We start from the raw sequence: 20,133 nt of genomic DNA on the forward strand, positions 1-20,133 counted from the left end.
CTCTACTAGTTTCGAGTCACAGAAGGACTCTTCATCATGAGCAGCGTGCGCAGACGCGGCGACTCTCTACATTAAGTTCATTGGCATTAGCTATCGCACTCCGGTCACGGCATTTTACCTGAGTACTGGCCTTTTTGCGCCGTGAATACTTTTATTTTATCAATTATTTATGTTTATTATTTTATTGACTGCCTCGTTGGCCGAATGGTTGCAAGTGGGACTGCCGGGCAAGGGGTCTCGGGTTCGATTCCCGGGTCGGGCGAAGTATTGTTTTTTTTTTCGGTTTTCGAACACTTATCAGTAGTAGCACGGAGTCTGGAAATGTGCCCGGTATATGGTAATAGGCTCACCATCACCCCCTATTACATGGGACTTACAACATAAATTGTGAAATGTGGGTGTACATTGGCATTATGTGTCATAATGTCAATAAAACGCAAATAATAGATATAGTAAAAAAATATTTATTTCATACAAAAGGATAAGAAAAAATACACAAATTAATTTTACATCAATATTAATTCACACAATTTAACTTTAAAAAAGCAACTGTACTATACAATATTAATACATAAAAGCAAAAGCATCTATCTTGCTACATTTTCACGGTATAAGTCAAAGTAGACAGACGAGCAGACGGATCACCTGATGGTAAGCAATCGCCGCCGCCCATGGACACCCGCAACTCTAGAAAAGTTACTAATAGTGTGTTACCGGCCTTTTGGGGGTTTGGGGATCCGAGAATTGAGGGGGAGGGGAATTGGGTTCCCAGTAACCTCACCCACGTGGCGATATACAATGCAAGTGTTATTTCTCAAATGACAAAAGTCAATGGGGGTCTTAGTTTTTTTTAGACATGGTCACAAACACTATTATTAGAACTTAAGACGGGATATTTACCATGTTTATTTATGTCGAAGAGTTCACTATTGTTCATCCGTGATCATGGCGCTTGCAACAGTGCCGAAATATCGGAAACTCATAGACATAAATAAACATGGTAAATATCCCGTCTCAAGTTCTAATGATTGTGGTAGTAGTTATTGGGGGAGGACTGGACAGAATGTAGTCGATTGCGTGATATTTAAGTGTGGGAGAGCCATGCTTCGGTACTGCAGGGCCGGCTCGACCGGAGTGATACCACGGCCGAGCAGAAAACCGACGTGAAATAACGCTTGCGTTGTGTGACTGAAGTTACTGGAGGCCCAATTCCCCCCTTCCCAATCCTCAATTCCAACAACAACCCTTAAATTCCTAATCCCCAAAAAGCCGGCAACGCACTTGTAACGCCTCTGGTGTTTCAAGTCTCCATGGGCGGCGGCGATTGCTTACCATCAGGTGATCCGTCTGCTCGTTTATCGGCTTATACCGTAAAAAATACACTTTATATCCACGGCTCCCATCCACTTCTGGTGACGGATAGAATACTCGGATCCCTGCAGTGTTGCAGTAGATATGATACCTGTAAAATTTAATACAATTAGTTGGTTGCACACATCTACAATAGGCATGTTTCCTACTAGTCAAATTCAATACTTTTTTCGAAATGTCAAAAACGATATTTTCTATGAACTTTGTATGAAATACTCTATTATGACGTCATCAGATTTTTACGTCAAATAGCAGACTTATTTCTAGAAATTTTGCTAGAAAAAAATCTAAAATTAAGTAGTTCATCAAATTTATGAATGAGAGTGTGATTATTTTTTAATATTTTATTGTTTTGAAAAGTTGTAATAATTTATTTTTGACCCAGTCATCATCTCGCAGTTAAGGCTCGGATACCGGTTATATTTTCAAACCGCTACTAAGTACTTTTTTTTGAGGGGCGAAAATCATCCAATGACTTCTTTCACCTTGGGCGCGGCGAGAGGGAATGTCAGATTTCTACTGACTCAAAGCCACCCCGTTCTTTCTCCTGCTTTTCGAGCCGGAACCCAGGTAACCCGTCAGGTAGTCCGCAACTCCGGATCGGGCATCAGCCCTACTGGGCCCCAACTGTGGTGCTCTGATGGCTCTTTGAGGCGCGCGCTGATCGCGACGCGCCGCACGCACGGGTCTGGTTCTGTTCGGGCGGTGAGCTACCCTTGCTCGCCGTCTGCAGACCCGCACTTACGGTGGCCGGAGATCGTCGCGCGATCCCCGACGCCCGGAGTGTCTCTCGCGACGGCTGGGGCGTGAGGAGGTTTGTTCTCTCACGCGCCCCGCCTCCTCCTTAGCTAGCATACACTTGACGTACTTAACGCAAGATTATTTTACAGAATGTTTTTGATGGTATATAAGTTACCTGTTCCTCCACACTATAAGTATCTTTAGATGTGAAATTCTGGAACACTCGATCCAACAACGCGATGTACTCCTCTTTATTCTTCACCGCAGACTCCTCAAGGCGTTCTCTAGTCACTACATAAGACACTGTTTCTCCTCGCAATATTTCCTTTATGTATTTTAACTGAAAAAATAAACAAATAAATAAATGGCTGCGACACACGGACAGACAGACAGAAAGAGAGAAAGAAAGAAAGAAAGAAAGAAAGAAAGAAAGGAGGGAAGGAAGAAAGAAAGAAATTATTTATTTGCAAAATGTAGGATTGTTAAGATATGATGTTATGTAGGTATGTATAATCCCGATACATTTTGCCTTACGGCGTGCAAAATTATTGACTTATGAATGCTTGGAAAGTTGCTACAAATCCAGTTAACATTTATAAGGATTCCGTTTCTTGCCATTGGGCTACGGAACCTTAAAAACTGCCTCGTTGGTCGAGTGGTCGCAAGTGCGACTGCCGCACAAGGGGTCTCGGGTTCGATTCCCGGGTCGGGCTAAGTATTACTGAGCTTTTTCGAATATTTCTCAGTAGTAGCACGGAGTCTGGAATTGTGCCCAGTATATGGCAATAGGCTCACTCCCTATTATATGGGACTTATAACATTAATTTTCAAACCCCATCATCATCCCTATTGTCCGTCAGTCTGTCTGTCAGTGAAGCTAGGTGCTCGTTGCAAAGTGTAGTTTTTATTTTATCTTATTTTTGACTTTCAAATTGACGATTGACTCACCTCATTAAATTCTGGACCCAGCCAAAAGAATGAAGTCTTCAAAAACGCTTCGAATATTTTCTTATTCTTTCTCAAATACAGTAACATTTGTTGCAGTCGACTCTCCAAAACTGAAACAAGAATTTTATTTTAATGGTATAAGCCGGTAAACGAGCAGACGGATCACCTGATGGTAAGCAATCGCCGCCGCCTATGGACACTTGAAACACCAGAGGCGTTACAAGTGCGTTACCAGGGGTTAGGAATTTAGGGGTTGTTGGGGAATCGTGAATTTGGGCCTCCGGTAACCTCACTCACACAACGCAAGCGTTGTTTCACGTCGGTTTTCAGTGAGGCCATGGTATCATGCCGGTCGAGCCGGCCCTGCAGTGCCGAAGCATGGCTCTCCCACACTGTGTGGTGACAGGCATATGATACTTTTCATCCAAGGATTTACCGAGAATCCTACAAGGACAGGAAAAATGGGATGTCGCGGGAAGAAGCTAGTGATTAATATATCCGGAGCTGCGGACTACCTAGCGGGTTTACCGGGGCTCCGGTTCGAAAAGCAGGAGAAGGAACGGGGTGGTTTTTAGTCAGTAAGAGTCTGACACTCCCTCTCGCCTCGCCCAAGGCGGGGGAAGTCATTGGATGATTTTCCCCCTCAAAGAAAAAAAAGTGATTTATTTTATTTATTTAGAAAACCAACAGCGATACATATAATACATTACAAAGAAACATTTACAGTTTAGTAAGGCTAATAATAGGTTTCCCTGTTTAACTAGTTAGTATAATTACCATGCGAATGGACTTTAAACAATATTTAAAATAAGGTTTTTGAAGTGAAAGTTAAGTATTGTTGTGAAAAGTATATCACATTATTAATTTGATTATATCATAAATTAAACATAGTAAATATTTTATGGTGAATGGGGCGTTGTTGCTTGTTGGTCGTTTTTATTAACAATAATCTTTTTAACCTGGGCTTTAAAACTAGGTTTTGTGCAGTTAAATACGTCAACTTGAGAGAAGTCATTGTTGTATATGTAGTGATAAATATTTTACCTTTAATATCGCAGACAGCCAACAAATTGGCTGTAAGTCTAGCAGGGGGTAGTTCTCTGAGTCCATAGTCGAAGATAGTTCCCCAGTCCACGGCGCAGACGCCGCCGTCTCGCGTGCTATACATTATATTGTTCAAGTGTCGGTCTCCTACACCTGTAAACAAAAACGAGCAGACGTATCACCTGATGGTAAGCAATCGCCGCCGCCCGTAGACACTTGAAACACCAGAGGCGTTACAAGTGCGTTGCCGGTGTTTTGGGGGTTAGGAATTTAAGGGTTGTTGGGGAATCGGGGATTGGAAGATTGGGAAGGGGGGGATTGGGCCTCCGGTACCTCAGTCACACAACGCAAGCGTTGTTTCACGTCGGTTTTCTGCTCAGCCGTGGTATCACTCCGGTCGAGCCAGCCCATTCGTGCCGAAGTATGCCTCTCCCACACTTATGGTTTAAAATGAATTAACCCGTTGTCTGTCGGAACGCAGATCTACGCGAGACACAATGTGTTTTCTATTGTGTCTTATATACCGACATACAAGGGGTTAAAAACGTTACAAACTCACCGAAAAGCCAGGTCAGTATGGTCATGGAACCCAGGGTATCTTCGAAGGTCCGTTTCTTAGCAATGAACTCCTGGACGCATGAACTGTTGCTTTCTATAGCCGACCTGAAATATAAATCATTATTTAACTGGTGACATACATGCCTGTGAGACCGGGTAGTTTAAAAAGCAACGTCACGCCTTTTATCCCCGAAGGCGAAGGGGTAGGCAGAAGTGCACAATACGGTACGTAATGCCACTATACAATTTACACCCACTTTTTCACTATTAATCTATATTAATATATCAAAATCACTAGTAATATAATTAAGTCTCATGTAATAGGGGGTGAGCCTATTGCTATATACCGGGCACATATCCAGACTCCGTGCTACTACTGAGAAATTTTCGAAAAACCGAAAAAACACCAGTAATACTTTGCCCGACACGAGACCTCTTGTCCGGCAATCGCATTTATGACCACTCGACCAACGAGGCAGTCTTTTTTTATTCTTAGTTTAAAAACTAAGAATATTTTATACACTGTGTATCGAATTACGTTGCGGTTTCGAGTAGTTTTTTTTTTGCTTACGGGGGCAGACCTTCAAAAGACGCCTAGCTTTTTGGGGATAAAAGACTAGGGTGTGTGGGATTTTTACCTCACTAAAACCACCCCGGTGGCCACCCTCAACACCTGTAAGGGGCACCGAGGCCTCTAACTAGACCTGCTCCGGAGCCCCACGGTGCAACGCCTGTTACGGCACATCCCTAGGGAGCAGTTTCGGTTGTTCGTTAGGATTTTCTATCCGTCTTAATTCGCATGTAAACTTCATATGTGCGATGCAGGATATTTATGACGTCATCCATTGATTTGCTTGTCGATAGTCTATGTGCGACTTCTGTCATCTGTCACTTGTCAGAGTGTCGCCACATACTAGCCTCTAGCATGGCTTGAAACTAGTCGAGTTCCTCGTCAAACAGTTACGTGAGTAAGCCGATAACATAATAATTAAACTGATATTCCAACAGACTGCCTCGTCGGACGAGTGGTCGCGAATGTGACTGCCCGACAAGGGGTCTCGGGATCGATTCCCGGGTCGGTATTATGTAATTCTTACCTGAGTTTATATGGAGTAACTTTTGCACTGTTATCTTGAAACTGTTTCAATGCTTTTTGCGGCTCCATGATTAATTTATCATCGTCAGTGTCTGCTGAAACTAAATAAATATTTTTAGTTAATTTTTTTTATAACGTCACGCCTTTTATCCCCGATCGGGTAGGCAGAGGTGCACATTATGACACATAATGCCAATGTACACCCACATTTCACAATTTTATGTTGTAAGTCCCATGTAATAGGGGGTGAGCCTATTGCCATATATCGGGCACCTTTCTAGACTCCGTGCTACTACTGAAAAAAATTCGAAAAACTGAAAAAAAACCCATAAATACTTCTCCCGACCCGGGAATCGAACCCGAGACCCTTGCCCGGAGTCAAATAAATATAATATTTAAAACCACTGAAACTGTATATACATGCAGTATGAAGATCATATGACTAAAATGAAACTATATACAAGTAGTACTCGTCCACAGAAGCATAATAAAACTAGCAATAGCAGAGGGTGTTACTGGATCGATACTAAACCCAAATATGTGATTAATTTTTTTTGTCTGTCTGTCTGTATATGTTCAGGCATCACGTGAAAACTAACGGTTCGATTTCGATGAAACTTGGTATAATTATACCTTATTATCCTGGGCATAAAATAGGATACTTTTTATCCTGAAAAAATACGTACAAATAGAAAAAAAAATCTTAATTTTTCAGTTTTATACTACAGAACGCGAGCTCAACAGCAGTAGCTCAATAGAGGGATCTCCTTAATTATTATGGGCTTCGCCGTATTTGGGTCCAATCAATAGATATTTATAAGATATCATTGTCAGAGTTACTCAAAATGGAGAAATAAAACATCCACGCGAAGACCGACATCCGCGCGGACGGAGTCGCGGGCGGAAGCTAGTCTTTAAATAATTCTGAGTAGGGGTAGGGGTACACTTGTGTAGTTACTTACTATCAACGCCCGTTAGCGCCCTGAGTCTCACATGGTCTTCTAAGTACTCAATAATGGCAGAGTCTTCGCCCAAAGGAGTCACCTGAAATTAAATATGACGTATCACCTGATGGTAAGCAATCGCCGCAACCCATGGACACTTGAAACACCAGAGGCGTTACAAGTGCGTTGCCGGTTTTTTGGGGGTTAGGAATTTAAGGGTTGTTAGGGAATCGGGGATTGGGAATATTGGTAATTAGGCCTCTGGTAACCTCACTTACACAACTAAACATAACGCAAGCGTTGTTTCACGTCGGTTTTCTGCTCGGCCGTGGTATCACTCCGGTCGAGCCGGCCCTGTAGTACCGAAGCATGGCTCTCCCACACTTAATTATTACGCAATTAACTACATTCTGTCTCCTCCCCAATAACTACGATCCCCATTTGAGAAATAACACTTGCATTGTATTTCGCCACGTGGGTGAGGTTACTGGGAACCCAATCCCCTTCCCCCTCAATTCTCGGATCCCTAAACCCCCAAAAGGCCGGTAACACACTATTAGTAACTTTTCGCTCCCACACTTAGTAGTAGAATGTTTTTGATGGTTAAATAGGGTAGATGACTAATTTTCATTTTAATGTCCGTCTTGTAGATTATTTTAAAACATTACACACGTATTTTTTTATTTTCTTACTAAACAAAATACTATTGAAGATATATCGATTTGAAATATCGCGTGACGTCACTTTAGAGTACACTTTTATACTCAAAAGTGACGTAGTTAGCTCCCACTCCTAAACTTTGATTCGTTTTATCTAAGTACTAGCTACTTCCGCGCGGTTTCACCCGCTGTGGTCGGTTACTATTGATCGTGGCGTGATGATTTATAGTCTGTAACTTTCCTTGATAAATGCGCTATCCAACACAAAAATAATTATTCAAATCGGACCAGTAGTTTCAGAGATTAGCGCGTTCAAACAAACATTCAAACAAACAAGCTCTTCAGCTTTATAATTTTAGTATACATTGTTATATATATGACAAAAAATTAAATTAAAAATTTAAAAAACCCCCGACACAAAAACTTAATTTCCCTTTAAAAAGTAAAAAATAATAAAAGAAACTTAATCTTAAAGTACCTAAGAATGTACTAATAATTCTAAAAAAATACGTCGCGTTGGGGGACCGCTCCTAATTATTTCTTACTTACTGTTTAAGTACTTAAATATAACGCAGAAAATAGAAACAGCGGCGTGGGCGGCGGTATGCAGTTCGTATTCATGCGGTCCCCCAACGCGACGTATTTTTTTTTGAATTATTAGTACATTCTTAGGTACTTTAAGATTAAGTTTCTTTTATTATTTTTTACTTTTTAAAGGGAAATTAAGTTTTTGTGTCGGGGGTTTTTTAAATTTTTAATTTAATTTTTATTTCATACTTTTTATAGGTAGGTTAGGTTAAGTTAGGCTTAGTATATTACATATACTTACAGTAATTTCGATTCTTGTTAAAGTAAAGATTACAACTAAGGTCAACCTCGTTCGCTTTTATTTATTTTTTTACTTATTAATTACTACTTTTTGTTTCTATAAGTAGGCTAAAGATTACATTGGTGCAAGATTTTTTGTTTATAATAAAACGTTAAATTAAAAATTTAAATTTAATGTTTATTTTTTTTAACTTTTAATTGAATTTTTTATTTTTGTTACTACGAAAAAATAATATCTTTCAATATCTTCTTTCAGTGCGGTTTATTTGAGACCCCATCCCAGTATATTTGCAGACCTTCGGCTAATCTCCCCACTTTCACCGCCCATAACTTTAAAACGGCTCAACCGATTTTCATCAAACATGTCTAAGAACACTCGCACATAAGCCCCCTTTCATACGAAAAAAACTAAATTGAAATCACTGCATCCGTTCGGGAGTTATGATGCCACAGACAGACAGACAGACAGACAGACAGACAGACAGACAGACAGACAGACAGACAGACAGACAGACAGACAGACAGACAGACAGACAGACAGACAGACAGACAGACACGTCAAACTTATAACACCCCTCTTTTGGCGTCGGGGGTTAAAAATAAAAAGATACGTGTCTAATATATTTTCATTACCTAACTGACGGACTAAATAGATTTTTAATTTTCGTACCCCGTCATCATCCCTATAACCACAAGACAATCGGCGAGGCGTCACCGCTTCATGGTAGATATCCCACCCACTCGCACGAAGCGCTTCGCTTCAAGCTTCCTTGTGCGAACTGCTAGGGAGTGGAACTCCTTGCCGGAGTCTGTGTTTCCTGATGGGTATAACCTGGGTGTCTTCAAGGCCCGAGTGAATAGGTTGCTTATGGGCAGACGTGCTCCATCGTAGGCCGCATCATCACTTACCATCAGGCGAGATAGCGGCCAAAGGTCGGCCCATTTAACATAAAAAAAAATATATACTCACATTGTAACTCCGTCCTCTGAATAAGGGGGTGAGTAGAGGCAGTGCGGATACGGCGCGTTGTATCGACGCGTCCCGTAACATCGGCTCGCCGGTCTTGCATATGTACTGGCGACGCTGCCCGTTGGACAACAGCGCTGTGATCACGCACGGACGTCTTATGGAGTCCGTGTATACAGTCACCTGGGGATCGGGAGAAAATAAAATGGCGGCTACGGCTTTTTTAGTCACCGGGGGGGGGGCCTACTCCGGTTCTCGAATCCGATGTTTCGTTTAATCTTCGGCCGAAGGTTTTATTGATTTACTAATAGACACACACACACACACAACGTCACGCCTTTTATCCCCGAAGGGGTAGGCAGAGGTGCACATTACGACACGTAACGCCGCTTGTTATTAATAGAATTGTTAGTAAAATTGTTACTAATAGAATTACTTGAAATAACATTTTATTTTTAATTTGATAAACAAATCGATTTATTTATCTTCATTTAATTCGTTCATTTTTGTTAACGAAAGTTCGCAATAAATAGAATTGTAGTATGCAATCTGCGAAGTTTCGGACGAAATTTTGTTTTACTTTTTCGTTGGCCGAGTGGTCGCAAGTGCGACTGCCGCTGTCGGTTGCGATTCCCGGGTCAGGCAAAGTATAACTCAGCTTTTTTGCGGCTTTTCGAAAATCGCTCAGTAGTAGCATGGAGTCTGGAATCGTGTCCAGTATATGGTAATAGGCTCACCCCCTATTACATGGGACTTATAACACAAATGATGAAAAGTGGGTGCCGTAATGTGCACCTCTTTTTTTATAGAGGGGGGAAAATCATCCAATGACTTCTCCCGCCTTGGGCGAGACGAGAGGGAGTGTCAGACTCTTACCGACTAAAAACCACCCCGTTCCTACTCCTGCTTTTCGAGCTGGAGCCCCGGTAAACCCGCTAGGTAGTCCGCAGCTCCGGATAGGCTTACCCTTTCAGGGATAAAAGGGGTGACGTCGTTTTTTTTTAAAACTTACTTGTTTTATTGTAACTTTCGTGAGACATACTAAATTAATTATTATGTTATCGGTTTACTCACGTAACTGTTTGACGAGGAACTTGCTACTGTAGCAGCGCGACAATCGCCGCGTCGTGTGTCGCGGTATGCTGCTCATGAATATGAGCCTCTAGCATGGCTTGAAACTAGTCGAGTTCCTCGTCAAACAGTTACGTGAGTAAGTCGATAAAATATAATAACTTACTTGTTCGTTGAACTTCACGACGTGTACATTAGGGGGTAGGCACAGCAGTCTCTGTAGAGGCATTCTCTTGCTCTCTAGTATTACGGGCGAACATAAGTCTGGACATAATTGGGACAGCCTCAACGCTGTCTTCAACGCTGCCCTACACGTCTTCGGAGCCAATTCCTCTCCTATTTATAAGTTTTAATACATTTTCTTTTGCATCTGAAAGTCAAATTCGTTTTTTTTATCTTTATTTTGGATTGGATAATGTCAAAAATAAATTATTACAACATTTCAATACAATAAAATATTCAAAAATAATCACACTCGCTCATTCATACATTTGATGAACTACTTAATTTTCGATTTTTTCTAGCTAAGTCTGCTATTTGAAGTCAAAATCTGATGACGTCGTAATAGAGTATTTCATACAAAGTTCATAGAAAATATCGTTTTTGACGTTTCGAAAAAAGTTTTGAATTTGACTAGTAGGAACCATGCCTATTAGGGCTGCTGGTTTTCTTCATTAAGAAGCCAAACTTGTTCAGTGGAATGTGTCCAGATCTTAATCTATGTGCAATAACAAAGTCAAATTCTTAGGTTAAGCTTTCATTATCATCATCGGTCTGTTCTCGTCCACTGCTAGACATAGGCATCTCCAATGGCACGCCATAGCTCCTGTTAAGGTTGGTATTTTATGATATAAGCCGGTAAACGAGCAGACGTATCACCTGATGGTAAGCAATCGCCGCCGCCTATGGACGCCCGAAACACCAGAGGTGTTACAAGTGCGTCGCCCGGTCGAGTAACGTATTACTTGGCTTTTTTCGGTTTTTCGAAAATTTCTCGGTAGTAGCACGGAGTCTGGAATTGTGCCCAGTATATGGCAATAGGCTCACCACCTATAACATGGGACTTATAACACAAATGGTGAAAAGTGTGTGTACATAGTATAGCGGCATTACGTGCCGTAATGTACAACGTCTGCCTACCCCTTCGGGGATAAACGGCGTGACGTTGCGATGAAGTTGCGAATATTTTACTAGACTACTGAATATATGAAAAAGAAAACATACATACCATTATCATCCATATTTTCCAAGGCATAAAGTTTATTTTTCAGTGTATTCAACGACAGGTAGTCGGTACCGCCGTATTGATTCTCAAAAATTTGATTTTTCATCTTTTTAAATATAATATTAAACTTTTCTTCGTTCAAAACTGTAATAGAATATCACTACATAGTATAAAACAAAGTCGCTTCCTCTGTCCCTATGTCCCTTTGTATGCTTAAATCTTTAAAACTACGCAACGGATTTTGATGCGGTTTTTTTAATAGATAGAGTGATTCAATAGGAAGGTTTATATGTATAATACATGCGTAATATATCACCATTGCAACCATGCGAAGCTGGGGCGGGTCGCTAGTATAACATACAATTAGAACAGCTTATCAATCGAGTATTTAGTACTACATCGACACCATCAGACTATAAGGGCGTACAGACAAACAAACAAACTCTTCAGCATTATATAGGGTGACTGGTAATTAGTGAACGATATTTAAACACGTGATTGTACTCATTATTACAAACAACTTTCTCGAAGAAACTTTTTTTGTATACCCATTAGTTTTATTTTTATCGCAATAACTATTACATATTAGAACTTGAGACGGGATATTTACCATGTTTATTAATGTATTATAGGTCGAGGGAGTGAAATGACTCAATTAATATTTATTATAACGACCGTTTAATTATATAATTACACAACTTGTACAGATTAAGAACAATACTAATACTTAGAAGAAAATACCTACTCGGCGCGCGGCAGGAGCGTACGTGCGCTCAATCGTACTGTACTCGCGTCACTGGCGGTTAGGGGCGGTGGCGGCGCGGGCGCGGACCCGTGCCGAGCGTCGAGTTAGGGATGGGGTGTGCGCGGACTCGTTAGTGTTACTATCGCGTGCTATAGGCTCCCCCTCCAAGTCACAAGAACGCCCCGGTTGTGACTTGGCTGGCCTACCACGTCGGCGCGGGTGTACGACAGTTGGGGATTCCCCGGAATAAGGTGTTAAGGCGCTGGCATGATATTTTCCTTTGACCCTACCCTCATTGTCGACCACCACGTATGTGGTTGGGCTCACAACCTGTGAGATCCGATATGGGCCTTCCCGTCGCGGTGCAAACTTCTGAGTAAAACCCTTGGCGGCATTGCTCGCCGAGTGAGCCTCGACAAGGACGAGATCCCCATCCCGGAAGGGAGTAACGTCACGGCGACGCCGATCCGCGGCACCCTTCCGAACCTCCTGCTGCTCTTCGACCCGCAATTTGACATCGTGGAGTACACGAGCAAACTCCTTTAGATAGGGCGTAAACTGAGGCACGAAATTCTGCCGCGACACTATGGCTCTAATGTCCGTGCGAACACCTACAGGTGAACGCATCTCCCGGGCAAAGGTTAGGAACGCTGCGGTTTGCCCAGTACCTTGGTTGTAGGCACTGTTCAGGGCGAATCGTACCATCGGTAGGGCAAATGGCCATCGACGATGCTCAGGCCCAACAAGAATGGCGAGATGTTTTTTCAATTCCCGGTTCTTCCGTTCCGCGGGATTTGCCTCGGGATGATAGACAGGAATCAATGATTGATCCACTCCCATTACGAGCATAGCTTTCTGCATAACAGCAGAGACAAACTGAGTGCCATTGTCTGAAATGACACGTCGAGGGAAGCCATACCGCAAGAACACTTCTTCGATCAGAGCCTTTGCACAAGACTCCGCAGTGGCATCACGAAGTGCAAATAACTCTACCCATCGACTTGCGGTATCCTCGACAAGGAGTATCCATTTCTCCCCCTTTTCCCCTTCGGGTAATGGTCCAAATAGGTCCATTGCTAAGACCTCAAATCGTTGGTGTGGGACTGGAGTCTGTAAAAGTCCTGCAGGCTTCAAATTGGTTGGCTTGTACTTCTGACAAAGGTCGCAAGCTTTAAGGTATTTGGCGATAAACTGTCGCATGTGAGGAAAATAGAATCTCTCCTTGACCTTCCTTAGGGTTCGCTCCAACCCTAAATGACCTGCAGTTGGCGCATCATGAAGCTCCTTCATAACTTCCATGCGCATTGCATCCGGCACAACAAATTGTGGTTCCTCCGATTCTCCATCCGGGTCAAAACGGAACAACACTCCGTTGGACAAATAATACCCACGATCCGTCCAACGAACAGCGGTATCTCCATCTCCAAAGTCGTCAAGTATCTTCTTAATTTCCGGATCCTCCAATTGAGCTGCCCTCAATTCCTCCGGGTTACGATGAGGTAAGTCTACAGATACCGAACACAAATCGCACGCTGAATCCTCTGTGTCATCGTCTGTGGTTGGGGAAACAGGAACGGGTCGACTAAGAGTGTCGGCCACCACATTGACCCTTCCAGGTGTATATTCCACGTTAAGGTTGTACGCTTGAATTTTCATGGCCCACCGAGCCAAACGACCACTAGGAGTCTTCAAAGACAGCAGCCACTTGAGAGGCTGATGATCCGTGGCAACACACACTTGGGCACCTTCAAGATAGCCTCTAAACTTGTCAAGTGCCCACACCACAGCCAATGCTTCTCGTTCTGTTGTGGAATAGTTCCGTTCTGCAGGGTTTAACAACCGACTGGCGTACTCGATAGGCCTCTCAGACTGCGGGTCTGGGCCTTGCATTAGCACTGCACCGAGTGCATAATTGCTAGCATCCGTTCGCAGAATAAACGGTTGCTCGAAGTCTGGTTGTCGCAGAATGGGACTAGCAGTGAGTCTCCTCTTAAGCTCATTAAAGGCTTCGACTTCCTTTTCACCCCATTTCCAGGGTCTATTCTTCTTAGTCAGGTCGGTCAATGGCTGCGCCACTTCCGAGAAGTTCGAAATGAACTTCCGAAACCATGAGCAGGTTTGCAAAAAACTCTTTAATTGTTTTAAATTCACCGGTGGTGCCATCTTCACCACCGCTTGGACCTTATCTTGGTCGGGTTCAATACCTTGGCTGCTGATGACATGTCCAAGGTAGACAACTCGATCCCTGGCAAATACGCATTTGGCTCTATTCGCCCTCAAGTTGAACAACTTCAGGCGCTCGAACACTTGTGCTAAGTCGTTCAAATGTTGATCCAGATGCGGGGATATGATTAGAATGTCGTCAAGGTACGCAAGTACACACACGTCCTTTAAACCAGACCTCATTCGATCGATCAAACGTTGGAACGTCGCCGGCGCGTTCTTCAACCCAAACGGCATACGGCGAAACTGAAAAGTTCCAAATGGTGTTGTGAAAGCTGTTTTCGGACGGTCTTCTGGAGCTACCATTGTCTGCCAGTACCCTGCCTTAAGGTCAATGGTAGACATCACGCAGTTGGGCTTTGTACTCTGTAGGAGGTCGTCGATTACCGGCAGTGGATATTTATCAGTTCGAGTCACACTGTTTAGTTTCCTGTAATCGACGCAGAAACGGGTTTCTCCATTCTTTTTCGGTATTAGTACCACTGGGGATGCCCACTCGGACTCGGCTTCCTCGATTATCTCGTCCTCGAGCATCTTATCGATTTCCTTCTTGATAATTTCTTTCTTCGACGGCGTGACTCTGTAAGGCGGACTCGCGATTGGTGCGGCGTCACCAGTGTCGATGTGATGCACGGCAAATTTTGTCGGTCCTCCCCCTGGTGCGAAAATATCTTCGTAGATATCCAACAGGTCGGACAGTCGCCCTCGCTCATCCGAACCGAGATGGGAACCCTCGTCCTCGCGAAGACCCACAGATGAACAGGTGACGGACTGAATTGGTGTATTTTCAAAAGTAATTCGCTGAGGGCTCCTATCGCCTCTCACGGCCCAAACCCCACGGTCGAAATCTAACACCATGCCAACGTCGCGAATGAAATTCATGCCTAAGAGGCTTTCGGTTGCATTTGGTAGCATAATAAAACTAACGAGTAGCGTCACCCCCCGTACAGTAACCTTAACATTAGTCACTTCTACATTTAGTTTATAAATGCGTCCATCCGCATATTTTAATTCCGTAAATACCTTATGAAACACATGATCCTTACTAGCTAGATAAGACCTTAATGATACGCTCCCGATACAATGCTTAGCGCCCGTATCCACTAAGAATGTGCCTACGGCACCTTCAATTTCGGCACTTATCACAGGACGCACTCGCGAATCGAGTTTATCGTCACTCGCGGACACTGTGTGACACTGACACGAAGACACTACGGCCTTCTTTTCTTTGCACGTGGCACAGTTAGAGCGAATTACTCCGGGAGTACCACACCCGAAGCACGTGATCGCAGGTTGTTTGGCCTCGACTACCTCCTCCTTGGCAGTCGACTTCCCTTTTGCAAGTCGCGGACACGCCTCCTTCAAATGTCCGTACTGCTTACAGTAGTTGCAGTGGGACCTAGTCTTGCCATGACCAGGCGCAGTAGCAGGTCGTGACGTAGATGGTCTGACATTGCTGTCAGAAGGTGCTGTAACTCGCGGGCGACTCTCATCTAAAATCTCTTCCACGCGGCGCGCTTCAGTTAAGAGCTGTGCGAAATTCTCAAATGATGAACGAGCTACCTTCTCGCGGATACGACGATGTAGTAGACCATAGGTCATATCGAGCTGTACCGCCTCCGAGAGGGAGCATGGTGGTAGCTGCGCGAACAATGCTCTTATGTGGCAAACAAATAGATCTGTTGTTTCGTCGATACGTTGCTCGCGTTCAAAAACCTTTCGATACAGTTTTGACGGCGGCAGCCTTGGTCCGAACGTTTGTTTTAACGCGTCGATAGCCGCCGACCACGTGGTGGTACTGTCTTTTACACCATGCCACCAGGTGGCTGCGATTCCCGTCAAGAGCATTGACAAGCCACGAAGTGCATTGTTGTCATCCACTCGAACACATTCCTTATAAGTTTCTATGGCGTCTATAAACGCCAAGACGTCGCTGGATTTCTCGCCATCGAAGCGAGCGGTGCACTTGGCAAAGTTGCCAGAATAAGATGGTGTTGGCGTACTTACGGCCTCACGATGACTTAGCCTGTCAATGAGCAGCATTAGCTGCTCGGTCGTCATGGCGACCGGAGCTGCGGCAGCGCCAGCAGCTGGCTGCGGAACCACCACAACCGCTTCTGCAGCCGAGGTGTCATCGCCGCGCGGACATGACATGTCCGGCGCAGGCAACTGGAGCTGCGCTTCCGCCTTAACGGAGGCGCCAGCGGCAGAAGGGCTCGCGTTACGCGATCTTGTTAGCACCATTGTAATAGTCCACTATTCATCCAATAAGACGTCTCAAAACTTAGTTAGCGTTCACTTTAGCACTAGATTGTTTATAACGAATAACTGTGGTAACGAAATCCACAACGACGCAAGAAAAGTCTAGAATCACCAGCTAAATAGTCACCACACTGACTATAAACGAAATTAAACTAGTTACAACTATGTACGTTGCGATAACAATCGTCCAAAACTATTTACTTAACAAAACACTATATAGTTCGTAAAAATCACTCAATGTCTATGATTTTCTTAGCCTAGGTTCAGGTATTACGAAGTACCTGTGACAAAACCTCACTATAGGCACTTTACAAGTCTGTAAATAGTCACTAACAATGTTCACAGATCACACACGGTAATCTAGGTTCAAGAATAATAATTTCTAATTTGAAACCTAGTAGGTATGTATACGTAAGTCCACTAATTATTGTAGGTTTTGAATATTACCCACTTGAACAAACCTAATATTGTTCTTACACACGTACGTACGTACTTCGAAAATGTTCACACAACACGGTTCTAGAAGTTTCTGGAATACGAACCGCCAGTTCGTTATTTACCTAATCCGGTTGAACACTTACAACTTTACACGACAGATGTTCGAATAGTCACTTAATCACGTCTAACTAACTACTAGTTAATGTTTGAATAGCCTAGATTCAGGTAATACACACCCGACACAAAATCTTTAACGGTTATTGTTCGAACATCGAAACACACACAAAATGTCCGCCGGTGTAGGTATGTAGGAAAACGTACGCACGCTATCTACATTCAGGTTTTAGGCACCCGATACGAAATGTAGATAGTACACAGTTTACACCATACACTGACTGTCTGTAACGAACCTAGGTTCAGGTATTACACACCCGATGCGAAACCTAGAATTCGCCGAGTCTCTCGCGAAACAACGTAGGTACTTAGGTTCAGGTATTACGTACCCGAGACAAAACCTAGGTAAACACTACCTACGCGCGATTGACTATTACTTGAGAACACACGAGTACACGGCACACGCGAATTTTCTTGAGTCAAACGGTTTCTTACAAGTTCTTACAAGTTCGTACACGTTCTGCTTCACGTTGGGCTGCCAGTTATAGGTCGAGGGAGTGAAATGACTCAATTAATATTTATTATAACGACCGTTTAATTATATAATTACACAACTTGTACAGATTAAGAACAATACTAATACTTAGAAGAAAATACCTACTCGGCGCGCGGCAGGAGCGTACGTGCGCTCAATCGTACTGTACTCGCGTCACTGGCGGTTAGGGGCGGTGGCGGCGCGGGCGCGGACCCGTGCCGAGCGTCGAGTTAGGGATGGGGTGTGCGCGGACTCGTTAGTGTTACTATCGCGTGCTATAGTATGTGAGTTTCCGATATTTCGGCACTGTTGCAAGCGCCATGATCACGGATGAACTCAACTCATCGACATAAATAAACATGGTTAAATATCCTATCTCAAGTTCAAGAAACAAGTAATAACAAATATGTGGTTTAAATTAAGTCAGAAGATTTTTTCGGTTTTCGAAAATTTCTCAGTAGTAGCACGGAGTCTGGAAATGTACATGGGACTTACAATATAAATTGTGAAAAGTGGGTGTACATAGTGGCATTACGTGCCATAATGTGCACCTCTGCCTACCCCTTCTGGGATTAAAGGCGTGGCGATATGTATGTATGTAAAATACTCACCATTTTTAATCAAATCCGAACAATAACTTAATAAAGCATAATTGACATCACAGATTAACTGGAAGTATTGCTTGCACGTTTCTAATTCAGCATCTTGCAATCTCGACAAATAGTTCTCGTTCACCACTGTAGCTGGCAACACTGATACTATGTTTTTCAATATGGCAATACTGCAAAAGTCTAGGCGAGGGAAAACTCGGTATATCTGAAAAATTAAAAATAAGCTGGTGTCAAAGAAATGGAAAATGCTATGTACATGTTTGCATTTTATATGATATAAGCCGGTAAACGAGACGACCTGATTAAGGTCATGTTTAGATTTTAAGTGTGGGAGAGCCATGCTTCGGCACTGCAGGGCCGGCTCGACCGGAGTGATACCACGGCCGAGCAGAAAACCGACGTGAAACAACGCCTGCGTTGTGTTTCGTTGTGTTAGTGAGGTTACCGGAGGCCCAATTCTCCCCTTCCCAATCCCCAATTCCCGAACCTTTAAATTCCTAACCCCCAAAAAGCCAGCAACGCACTTGTGACGCCTCTGGTGTTTCCTCTGGCTTTTTTCGTATTTTCGAAAATGTCTCAGCAGTAGCACGGAGTCTGGAATTGTGTCTAGTATATGGCAATAGGCTCACCTCCTATTACATGGGACTTACAACATAATTTGTGAAAAGTGGATAAAGATTGTATAGCAGCATTACGTGCCGTAATGTGCACCTCTGCCTACCCCTTCGGGGATAAAAGGCTTAATGATACAACAACAACTAACATACCTGTTTCAATAGAGCCTTGGTGGTAATATCGCTTAGGCGCGTGACGTCAGAATGGGCGAGTCGATTCAATGGTATCGCCAACAATATATTGCAGTCCCGCACTAAATCCAAGTTTAATACTTTATCTATTATAGCAGCCATAGCTAGCAATAATTCGTTTTGTGTTGTAGCATCTGAAAGAATATGATTAATTTGTCTCACATTATCCTCTATCTCATTGTTTTTTTTTTTTTTGAGGGGGAAAATCATCCAATGACTTCTCCCACCTTGGGAGAGGCGAGAGGGAGTGTCAGACTCTGAATAAAAACCACCCGATTCCTACTCCCGCTAGGTAGTCCGCAGCTCCGGATCAGGCATCAGCACTGGACGATGCTTGTACTAAACTTGTGGTCTGCACTGTGTGGTATACCGGTAAAATGAAATCTAAAAACACCATAATAAACAACGACGAGACGATTAAACAATTCGCTCTAATTAATCAATCACTTTGATAGTTTGACGCAGAAACGCAAACGCAGAACAGTCTGAACGACTGTACATAAGTCTGTACCTAGATCTACGCTCAATACACATAATATTATTATAATAATATTGTAATACTTTCGTTCTGTTCCTCTACATAATTTATCCTAGTACTAGTACTATAATCGCAGTAAAATCATTGCACTCAGATTACTATCATAATGTAATATTATTTATTTTTCTTACGCATGCGTGCAATTATGTATAAAATGAATAAATAACATAGCGATCGACTATATTACTATTCACCTATCGTTAATATCCTTTTTTCTTTTTAATACTTACTGTCGGATCGATCATACTTTATCATACCGTATTACAGGAGTTACATTTGCCCCTTTTTCATTCATTCATTCATTGTGGTTGTGTTTAGTTATCCGCAGATAGGTGTACCTATCCGCAGTTAGTACCTATAGTATATAATAATATAGGGATACAGGTCAAAGGATAGCGGCAGTGGGTGT

At 43.0% G+C, this 20,133-nt stretch overlaps 1 protein-coding gene across 1 annotated transcript; it reads right to left on the minus strand.

The window, feature by feature from the left end:
- Positions 1 to 444: 444 nt before the first annotated feature.
- LOC126912247 (uncharacterized) lies at positions 445 to 19,338 on the minus strand. The gene is made up of 12 exons (XM_050703731.1): positions 19,148 to 19,338; positions 18,381 to 18,585; positions 11,456 to 11,596; positions 10,394 to 10,597; positions 9,160 to 9,339; positions 6,721 to 6,802; positions 5,760 to 5,859; positions 4,664 to 4,767; positions 4,105 to 4,257; positions 3,061 to 3,170; positions 2,288 to 2,452; positions 445 to 1,462 (listed from the first exon to the last, which is right to left on the minus strand). The coding sequence occupies exons 4-12, from the start codon at positions 10,454 to 10,456 to the stop codon at positions 1,385 to 1,387; spliced, it is 1,035 nt and encodes a 344-aa protein (XP_050559688.1). The 5' UTR covers positions 10,457 to 10,597; positions 11,456 to 11,596; positions 18,381 to 18,585; positions 19,148 to 19,338; the 3' UTR covers positions 445 to 1,384.
- Positions 19,339 to 20,133: the final 795 nt, after the last annotated feature.

Source organism: Spodoptera frugiperda, chromosome 24 (genome assembly GCF_023101765.2).
Source record: "Spodoptera frugiperda isolate SF20-4 chromosome 24, AGI-APGP_CSIRO_Sfru_2.0, whole genome shotgun sequence".
Taxonomy (NCBI): Eukaryota; Metazoa; Arthropoda; class Insecta; order Lepidoptera; family Noctuidae; genus Spodoptera; species Spodoptera frugiperda.